The sequence below is a fragment of the Etheostoma cragini genome, chromosome 23 (genome assembly GCF_013103735.1).
Source record: "Etheostoma cragini isolate CJK2018 chromosome 23, CSU_Ecrag_1.0, whole genome shotgun sequence".
NCBI lineage: Eukaryota > Metazoa > Chordata > Actinopteri > Perciformes > Percidae > Etheostoma > Etheostoma cragini.
Genome location: NC_048429.1, coordinates 16,738,546 through 16,749,787, shown reverse-complemented (window position 1 = coordinate 16,749,787; position 11,242 = coordinate 16,738,546). Strand labels below are relative to the sequence as shown.

Here is an 11,242-nt window from a genome sequence, read left to right as displayed (position 1 = left end):
CAGGCCGTTTCAACCGCTGAACTAAAGCGCACACCCAGCGAGAGAGCGGGACAGTCTTTGGTGCTTTATGAAAAACTTTCTGCTTTCTTTCTATGGAAATCGCCTGCTCCGTTTACAGTACGTTACAAATGCTGCCTTCAGGCTGCGTGGGAATATAGAGTACTATTGTGTAGATTTGGGCAGTTGGCGATCTATTTTCTTTCTCTTTTTTTTGTATTACGGATGCCTCTAATTCAGCAAATATTATCATAGTAGTGTAGGAATAATGTTATTTTAATTTGAGAGCTTATTAAGATAATTAAAAAAATATTGAAATAACTAATTTGTTAATTTCTTTTCTTAAGAACAGGTGCAACACGTGATCACAGTAAGGGAATAATATTACTCCAAAAATGTCCATGCGCACACATTATAAGCGCAGGGTCAGGGGGTCCTACCCCAAAAGCTTCTGAGCGTCAAACACTCAATTTCCTATTTATGAAATCGTTCGAAAACATAATTTATTAGTACTAAGTAGGCTACGGCTGGGTCCCAATATCCGATTATACAGATGTTGATTTGTTGGGAAGGTGTTAGATGTTTAATTTTTTTTTTTCTTCAGTAGTGTAATAAAGTTGAGGTCTCTTCAACTTTTGGAGCCCTAAGAAGGATGTAAAAAGGTTTGAGCCACCTGAACGGTTATTTTACCATTTTTATGTCAAATCTCTTCTGCTGTAAATATTTGGGGGAGTGGTGGACATTTCCCCTGCATCCCCCCTGAAATCTACGCCTATGGAGGAGAGATTAAAGGCCTCTCTCCTCATCTAAAGCTCTGAGAGCAAACACAGGCCTAATAGTCCAGTACAGCTTTTCACCTCCAATGACCTGAGGGCTGAAATGACTCTAATCAGCAAACTGTGTGTGAGGTTGAATGACAGAAACACGCACACACACACACACACACACACACACACACACACACACACATTAGCAAGTGGGCCCTGGAGGATTGTGACCAAGCAGAAACAAAGACATAACAAGTCTAACATTTGATTCCAGATGTAATTAACATAGCACAAAAAAAAGAAGTAAAAGCAAAAGTAACGAGCACAAAGAATATGAGCACAGATCATGTGCATGTCCTGGCAGTGAAAACCGGATGAATGATGAAGTGAGGGGTAATTTCTAGCACCACATTTTTCCTATAGAGCTCGAATGCAACATGGATAGAGTGATGACTCAGTGGAACATGTTAATTTCCCCCCACTTCAAAGTGACACATTTCTGCTTGATCTTCTTTCTCCATCTTGATAATTGTAAAGACATGATCACATGTCACTCTGCGTACTCTGCGGACCGCCGTCCAGAAGTAACATCCCACAGAATATTATCAAGTGAACAGCAGAACATGTTGCCTTTGCACATATTCACCACCAGATGGCACATCCAGACTGAGCTGCAGCACTTGGATATGTTGTGGACCTAGGAGCTGTGCACTGGAGTCCCAGAACTATGATCTTGTCGGTCACATTTCATGTATGCCTACATCAATAAGTTGGATTCTTCATGCAGAAGGGGTTACAGGTTTACTGAGCAATCTCTGTTTGTGGCCTCTCGTTCCCAGTCGCTGAATAATAGGATTAGTAATATTGCTCATAAACATAGTATATTGCCAAAAGTAAGCCTACTGAATTGAAATCCAAAAATTTCAACAGTGTCACTGATCCTGCCTCTCTCCTCCTCTAAAGGTACATAACAGTAATAAAGAATAGTGTAACTGACCTTGCCTCTCTCCTCCTATAAAGGTAAATAACAGTAATAAAGAATAGTGTAACTGATCCTACCTCTCTCAAGCATCATGAGGCAAGTTGTCGTCATCACATTGGATGTCTGCATCATCTCTAATGAATGTGGTGTTTCCATTGGTTTCAACACCATTATTTTCGAAAAGCCAGTAAGAACATAGTTTTGCTATTGTAAAGATAGAGATAAACAGTGTTTTTCACTTTTGTTTTAGCTGTGTAACCTCAGACATCTGAACTAAGTGCTATAGATCCACAGTGTTGTGCAGGTCCTGGTTAAAGCCATGGGATAACTGTGAAGAGTTTTGTAAACTGTGTTCTAGCGATGAAAAACAAACCAAAGTCTGGTCTACGGACATGAAGAACAGTGTTAAAAGCAGTCACAATAAAAGATAATAGAGGGCATCACTGCAGGGTGTTACAGGGTAAGGCAGGTCACTGCAGGGTGTCACAGGGTATAGCAGGACGTAGCAGGTCACCACAGGGTGTAACAGGGTATAGCAGGATATAGCAGGTCACTGCAGGAAGTTACAGGGAATAGCAGGACGTAACAGGTCACTGCAGGGCGCTGCAGGGTGTAGCAGGACATAGCAGGTCACTGCAAGGTGTATAGCAGGACATAGCAGGTCACTGCAGGACGTTACAGGGTATAGAAGAACCTAGCAGGTCACTGGAGGGCAATACAGGGTGTAGCAGTACAAAGCAGGTCACTGCAGGGTGTTACAGGGTATAGCAGGATGTAACGGGTCACTGCAGGGTGTATAGCAGGACATAGCAGGTCACTGCAGGGCGTGACAGGGTATGGCAGAACGTAGCAGGTCACTGCAGGGCGTTACAAGGTATAGCAGGACGCGGCAGGTCACTGCAGGACGTTACAGGGTATAGGAGGATGTAGCAGTTCACTGCAGGGTGTTACAGGGTATGGCAGGACGTAACAGGTCACTGCAGGGCATTACATGGTGTTACAGGGTAAAGTAGGATGTAGCAGGTAACTGCAGGGTGTTACAGGGCAAAGCGGGTCATTGGAGGGTGTTACAGGGTGTAGTAGGTCACTGCAGGGCGTTACAGGGTGTAGCAGGTCACTGCAAGATGTTACAGGGGGAAGCAGGTAAATGCAGGCTGTTACAGGGTATAGCAGGAAGTAGCAGGTCACTGCAGGACGCTACAGGGTATAGCAGGACGTAGCAGCTCACTGCAGGGTGTTACAGGGTATGGCAGGACGTAGTAGGTCACTGCAGGGTGTTACAGGGTGTTACAGGGTATAGTAGGATGTAGCAGGTAACTGCAGGGTGTTACAGGGCAAAACGGGTCACTGCAGGGTGTTACAGGGTGTAGTAGGTCACTGCAGGGCATTACAGGGTAACGCATAATGTAGCAGATCACTGCAGGGCGTAACAGGGTATAGCAGGACGTAGAAGATCACTACAGGGCGTTAAAGGGTGTAGCAGGTCACTGCAGGGTGTTACAGGGGGAAGCAGGTAAATGCAGGGTGTTAAAGGGTATAGCAGAACATAGCAGGTCACTGCAGGGTGTTGCAGAGTGTAGCAGGACGTAGCAGGTCTCTGCAGGGTGTTACATGGTATAGCAGGACGTAGCAGGTTACTGCAGGGTGTTACAGGGTATAGCAGGACGTAGCAGGTCACTGCAGGGTGTTACAGGGTCTAGCAGGACGTAGCAGGTCACTGCAGGGTGTTACAGAGTGTAGCAGGACGTAGCAGGTCTCTGCAGGGTGTTACAGGGTGTAGCAGGACGTGGCAGGTCTCTGCAGGGTGTTACAGGGTATAGCAGGACGTAGCAGGTCACTGCAGGGTGTTACAGGGTATAGCAGGGCATAACTACTCTGTACTCAACAGCTGAATGATTAAAAAAACTTTGAATGTAACTAAATGCCACTGAATACTACATTTGTTAATTATTTCAGGTCCCGTCTTCACACGGCGTTAAAATCAAACATCATCCCCATTTATGACAATCACATTTGCTGTTACCATTTATTATCTGACAGAGAGTCAGTGGAAACAGAGAAAATATTAGATAAAAACAGACTAATTTCTGTGCAATTTAGTAAAATGTCAGAAAAAACAATATTTGAGGAGCTGCCATAAATGTGACCAACTGCAGGTGATGGCACCATGGATTAAAGGAAACTTCTTCTAAAAAACTAGCCAAGCGCAGTGAAGTCTTGAGTGGCCCTGCATGGTCTTTGCGAGCAGTGAGCATATTTCTTACACTGAACAGAACACATTAAGTTGACAGAGGTTGTGTTTCATATCTGTGTTAGGTATGTCTGTCCCCATGCTAATTTACATTCTGTGATAAGATGCGTAATAGTCAGTGTACATGGCAGGGGTGATGTAATCCTTCATCCTCCATATGGGCCCCCTCAGACAGAGTTTGTATCAGAAACGCTCAAGTCTGCCTTCATTCCCTTTCTTTCACCAGTTCAGACATCCTGTAGAGGGTGATTTGTTATTTAAGTATTACAGTATATTATATGTGGCTGTAGGGGTGTCGGACTGGGAGGAAAAAGGGGACGGAGTACTGGTAGTCACGCTCCCTGCCCCGCCCCCCTGGCCAGCCTGCTGCACCGCTGGCTCCCGGCAACCTATCAGCTGTGCGGTCTTTGACCCAGCTGTTTCCCTCCTTAGCTATTTAAAGCATGGTGTGTTAGGGATATTCCTGTGGCTACCAGAGACTAGTGTGGTTTACACTGCGGAACATGAATGAGATCAAGATGGCGGTGCTGGGCAGCGGGGGGGTCGGGAAGTCAGGTAGGAGAGCTGGGGGGCAGGTTTCTACAAAACAAGTTGTCTTCTGACCCGCTCACCTCTCTGTCTGACTCTGTATGTGTGTGTCTGTCTCTCTTTCTGTGTGTGTGTCTGTGTGTGTGTCTGTGTGTCTGTGTGTGTGAGTCTGTGTGTGTGTGTGTGTGTGCGTGTCTGTTTGTCTGTGTGTGTGAGTCTGTGTGTGTGCATTTGTGTGCGTGTCACCGTGTGTGTGTGTGTGTGTATGTGTGTGTGTGTGTCTGTGTGTGTGTGTGTATGTGTGTTTGTGTCTGTGTGTGTGTGTGTGTGTGTGTGTGTGTGTGTGTGTGTGTGTGTGTGTGTGTGTGTGTGTGTGTGTGTGTGTGTGTGTGTGTGTGTGTGTGTGTGTGTGTGTGTGTGTAGCTCTGATCGTCCGGTTCCTCACCAGGCGTTTTATCGGCGAGTACTCTTCTTCTTCAGGTGAGTCTCCGTCTCTGTAGTGGACTCACTGAGAAAACCTGACTGTATTTTACACGATTCACAAGAACTGAAACGTAAAAATTAAATTTCTATTAACCCCAAAACACATCCATCTGACTCTTGGCTTTACACTAAATATTCAATCCAAAAAATGTGTAATATTTCATGTAACCTTTATTATTCTCACAGGGGCAAATTACAATTTTAAAGATTTTTTGTAGAATAAAAATGGTGCATATTACGCACAAACAAAGTTGTGTAGCTAACTATGAAAACACAGACTTTGCCATATCTTTGCCAAAATATATGTTGTCGAAGCCAAACTTTAGAATATTCCTTGTTATGACCCTCCGAGGCGCTAAAACAAATTTCACAAAGATTGCTCCCATTTCCATTAAAGTTTTTTTCAATATCGTGCTTAAGCGCAAAACCTACTTTTTTCGAACTCTTCCTAGGCCGTGCGACAGATCTGATTTGGGATCTGCTGTTCTGTGAGTTCCACCAGGTTTTGGCAGCACATACACACAGAGCCACAGATCATCATATCTGTACTATTCCTCATATCTGTACTATTCCTCATATCTGTACTCTTCCTCATTTCTGTAGTATTTCACACCCGTCCTTCACATTTCCACACATTCTAACTCATTACCAGGCTCACAAGTCTACCCGCAACTGCAAATGTCCCATATGTGTGTATTCCCACATGTACATATGTATTGTATTGCACTATATTTAACTTTTTAATATTATTAAGTTGGATGGGTATTGAATCTGAAAACGTTTTGGAATGATTGAAAATAACACTGTAGCAAACCTTGGCATTAAATATCTATCTGCATATGTTCAACATAATGCTTGTTTCTCCCTGGGCAATCATCATGTCGGATTTCATTTGGCTGCTTTCTAGTTTCTGTATACTGTTTGTCTAGCAGTACTTTCAATCCAAGGCCCCTTATCTCATCTTCTATGTTATGTACTTTGTAAGGGCCAAGACAACTGCCAAGCGTTTAACTACAGGCGATGCAGCCTGATATCACAGCATGGGCTAAATATTTGATCCATTTAGTGTTTATTTAAAGATGTTGTTGTCGCCATGGGGTCCCCAGAGCCATGCTGTATGATGCCATTCGGCAGCCTCCATGAAAAGCTAGCAGGGCAGCGAGGAGAATGACTCACTTTGATGTCTGATAATGGCTCAAAGGGCCATTGTTTCCCCGAGAATAATCTAGTTTCATCCAAGCTTGTTCGCTCACAAAGATACTACGTGAGGTGTGAACAGATCTGGAGCACGCATATGGAGAGACATTAGTCTCAATATTAGTGGCATGGTCTACAAATAACAGAAAGATTTACATATGAGTATAACAATTTCTGAGTCATTTTCAAAAATATATAGTCCTATCCATAAACAATAACCACTACTTTAAACACATATGAAAGCAGTTTAACAAACAATTCACCCCAACAGGAATCAATATCAGTATTTTCCAAATACAGCGGGTGAAATAAGTATTGAACACATCACCATTTTTCTCAGTAAATCTATTTGAAAAGGTGCCACTGACATGAAATTTTCACCAGATGTTGGTATAACCCAAGTAATCCATACACACAAAGAATAAATGAGTTGAGAAATGAAGTTGGCAATGAGACCTTTTTAGCTGTTGTCTTGGCTTCCAATGGTTTTGCACTGGAAGTGTTTAATACTTTTTTCCCTGTGTCATTTCACATTATTACACATAACTTAATTTTTGAACTTATTTGTTTTGGTTTCTTTGTATGTATGGTTTACTTGGGTTGTTACCAACATCTGGTTAAAATTTCATGTCAATAGCACCTTTGGAAATAGGTTTACTGAGAAACATGGTGACGTGTTCAATACTTATTTCACCCGCTGTAGGTTTTCAAACTTAAGTCCACATTTAACGGGTCAATGTTTGCTTTTGAGAAAGACACATGTCCTTGTCCACATGGATGTCCTTAGGGCTCTTGCACACTGCATGTCCGTTTTTATTTTGGCTCCCACGGTAACAGGTTAGCTTGTTTATTATCTGCGTGACACGCATGGTCAGGCTGCTAGAAATAAGACCGACGGCCATTTTTCATGCAACACGCGAGCGTGTTGGAAGCGTTTCCACGCAAAATAGAAAAGGAGAAGTTTTTATTTCATTTTGACACAAATACAATTAATAAATGACATTTTCATGTTTGTAAGTCTCAAAGTTTTGACATAAATGCAGATACAAATGTAATAAAAAAAAGTTAAAAAATAATGATAAATAATTATCGTGTTATTATTATTCTGTAGCCTATGGTCAACACTACCAACATGGTCGTTGCTGTTATCAAATCAGTATATATTCATGTTGAACATGAAGTATACTACAGCTTGAGTGTATTTCCAAAACTCTCTGCCCATATGTCATTTTTTTCTATTCTTCGGGCATTTAAGGCCTTTTTTTTATAGGACAGCTGAACCATGAAAGGGAAGAGAGAGGGGGGAACGACATGCAGCAAAGGGCCGCAGGTCAAACCCGAGCCCGCTATGTCGAGGAGTAACCCTCTATATATGGGCGCCCGCTCTACCAACTAAGCTATCTGGATGCCTGTCATTTCATCCATGGGAAACATGCAGTAGGCCTACAGGTGTACAGCAGCACCGCGTCAGCAGCGTTTCTGGGGGGCAAAGACAAAGACAACGCCACGCAGCATGGACTGGCTGACTTGGTTGGACACCATCAGGGGCCTCTTATAAAACCTGTTACGCAAGAAAAAGTCGCGTGACGCAGAGTGCAATTTACGGTCGCAAAATTCCTCGCAAAAGTCTGGATTTCTAAAGAATTTTCACGCGTAAAAACGGGACCAGTTTTCCGTTACCTCTTGACCAAGCGTAACACTCCCAAGGTTTTGGACACGGCGTTTTAGCGCCCTCCGATGGTAACAGGAAGTATCATAATTACCCTCATTCGACGTTCATAATATCTTTCCACAGCCAAGGTTCCCGGGTCTGGAATTCATGGTTAATAGCCCTCATTTATGTAGAATTATACCTAATATTTGAGTTAAGAAAGCAAAGATTATGAAGTATTTGGACTAATAGTTAAGATTAGAGGAACGTACAGCTGACTTTCGTCAGGAATGAAAGGGATCAATTGTATTTGCAAAAAGCAAAAATCTGTTTCAAAAGAAACCTATATTTCAGACATAGATATTTTTTAAAGGGCTCAAATCTGACCCGAGGACAACAGGAGGGTTAAACAAAACAGATGAAAGTGCTTACAAATGTTGTAACTGTATGGATTAATAGCACTTAGCAGGTGGAGAAAGACAACATTCCACAGACACAGACACAGACACTGGGACACGCAGTACTGTACAGACCGACCCTGACCCTCCTGACGCTGATGAAGCCAATGTGACTCCAACCCACTACCGGGTTATTGAACTCTGTTAACCTATCGGGACAATAAATAAATAGCGCTACAGTTCCTGATGGCCTGTGTGTTGCCACCAATAAATAGCATGGCAGATTTAGCAAGATACCCTCGATATCACAGAATATTTTTTTAATTTTCCTGTTCCATGATTGGTCAACAAGAGCTCCTTTACAAGGCTGGAATATTGATTGATTGACTGATTGATTGATTGATATGGACCTTATTAAGACAAATATGGGACAATGAATGGCAGGAGCGTGAGGCTTGTGCACAACCTCACGTCTGTTTTTATAACAAGAAAAGTCTGTACAGGTGTGCACCGCATGATGTCATAAATCAGAATGTTGTTTTTGGCGTTCGAAAAGTCAGACTTTGGCGAACCAAATCTATGAAAATAGAATCAACGCAGCATTTTTTAAATGAGACTCCTGCTCTCCCAAGAAGTCCGTCACCTTGCTGTGGCCTAGCAGGCGTGGCCATTTTTAACAATTAAAGGAAAGATATCGTCACACGCTGGTCAATGTGGTTCAGATGCCGTTTCTTTGCCTGCTTTGGGGTGGGGTTGAAGGGGAGAGATGATGGGTGTCATCATGACTTATATGTGGTTTTCCTGCTGCTCTCCTCCCACAGAGTGCATATACAGGAAGCGTCTGTCTGTGGATGGGAAGCAGACCAATCTCCAGCTCTATGAGCCATTCTCTCAGGTGAGTTGGAGTTGGATGGAGCAAGAATAACACCATGCTAGGATTAGTAATGCATCTTTAAGGAGATGCATGAGGGGTGTTGGTGATTCAAAGGAACTATAACAGCATAAATACGAGCTGGTCCAAGGTTAACCTGAGCCAGCCCTGACTATAAGTTTTAGGTTTCGTAACTAGGAAGACGGAGTCAGCCTCCTGAATCCAACCTGGGAGCTGGTTCCACGGTAGAGCAACTAATAATACTTTATGTTAATACTAATATCTGGTTTCATTGGAAGTTAATTTGACAACAACATTTAACCCTCATGTTCCTTGGGTCAAATTGACACATTTTCCTATATCAATGTTCTTTTTAATTTCCCCAAAATAACATGATTGATTCCACACAACGCCCTTAGGCAAGTACAAATCTCTACTTTCATTAATATTGGTGTGTCTTATTCAATTTTATAGCATTTGAAAAAAAAATGAAGTGGTTTTGAAATAGTATTGAGTAAAACTTGACATATTCCAGTCTGGGATTATCCATCAACATCCATTCCTTTAATTTTACTCTAAATAATTCCTACTTTCTACTTTTCTAACTCAAACATTAGGTATAATTTTCTATAAATGAGGTTTATTGACCATGAATTCCAAAAATAACTGTAAAATTGAAGTTAATAAGTCTGTGTTAGTGCTTAAAACGTCATAAAAGTGACAAAGTGTTGAAAAAAGGAGAAAAAAAACGTAAGAAAAAGTTAAAACATTAATAAAAAGCGTCAACAAAATTGTAGATTTTAAATTTTGACGGTAAGGTTAACATGTATGTGTTTATGTGATGTCTTCTTGTTTTCCAGGCCTGTGAGGGAAAGTCTGCTGTAAAGGAGCAGATCAGCTGGGCTGATGTCATCATCGTGGTCTATGACATCAGCGACCGCTCCTCCTTCCTCACTGCCAAAGCCATCATACAGCTGATCAGAGAGCTAAGGTATGGACAGTGGGGGGTAGGAATATATAGACTAAAAAGGGGGGGAGATGGCACCCTGACTGTAACATATCAATGGCCATGATGTGCATGGAAACAGAAGCAGTGAAGAATCAGCTGATTGCTTTCTGACCTACAGGAACGTAGACTCACTCATATTTCTGGTGGGCAACAAACAGGACCTGTGCCACAGGAGGGAGGTGCAGCGTGATGAAGCTCAGTGTGTGGCCGCCCAGTGTCAGTGCCAGTTCTACGAGCTGTCGGCCGCCGAGCACCACCAGGAACTGGCGCTCATATTCTCCAAGATGGTTCAAAACGCTAGCCTGGGCGGCAAGGCCAAGGAGCGCAGGAGACGCCCCAGCGGCTCCAGGTCCATGGCCAAACTCATCAACAATGTCTTCGGCAAGAGGAGGAAATCAGTGTGAAGTGTCCCATATCAGGACAGCTGTCGGGACCCAACCATCTGGCTTAGCTTTGTATTTCTGAATAGGTATTAGCTTGTTGCTGTTGATTAAACTGATGTCTTCATGTAGAAAGAGGTGTTAGTGTGATATAACAGTAGTTCTGCTTGCTGCTAACCTCCACTGATTCATACATTTGCCCTGTAATGGCAGCTCAATCAAATCAGTGTGCCCCCCCCAAATCCATTGGGCTACAGTCTTGTCAATCTGACAGATTTGATTTCCACTGGATCAGAGTGCTGTCACTCGGCTGCCTGTTCTGCCAATCGCTGCCTTGTAATTTGGTTAATGGATTACATGTCCATTTCAGTACAGAGACGACTGAGACTCCGAGAGCACAGGTGCAGGAGACCCAGAAACATTGACCAATTGTTGTATTTTGTGAGTAAATTTAAATCTGCAACAGAAACCAGTAACATGTGTTTGTCAGGTAAATAATGAAGTAGAAGGATTTCCTTTTGAAGTAGAACTACAGTGTATGTCAGTGAGATAAAGTTTGTTTGCTTTGGGGGCCTTCTGTAAGTGATGACAGACTGAAGAATTAGTCAGCCCCTGGGATATGTCCCTGGACCCTGACTCACGTGTCACTGCCCGTCTGTGCACACAGAGGGGACATTAGGAGGACGTCTTTGGCATTTGTAATTATTCTAATATAAGTGGCGTCGGTG

At 42.8% G+C, this 11,242-nt stretch overlaps 1 protein-coding gene across 1 annotated transcript; it reads left to right on the top strand.

The window, feature by feature from the left end:
* The first annotated feature begins 4,390 nt into the window (after nt 1–4,390).
* On the top strand, nt 4,391–10,682 carry rergla (RERG/RAS-like a). The gene is made up of 5 exons (XM_034863212.1): nt 4,391–4,552; nt 4,949–5,005; nt 9,076–9,149; nt 9,986–10,116; nt 10,253–10,682. Exons 1-5 carry the CDS (start codon nt 4,501–4,503, stop codon nt 10,536–10,538), a joined length of 600 nt encoding a protein of 199 aa, XP_034719103.1. The 5' UTR covers nt 4,391–4,500; the 3' UTR covers nt 10,539–10,682.
* The last annotated feature ends 560 nt before the right edge of the window (nt 10,683–11,242 follow it).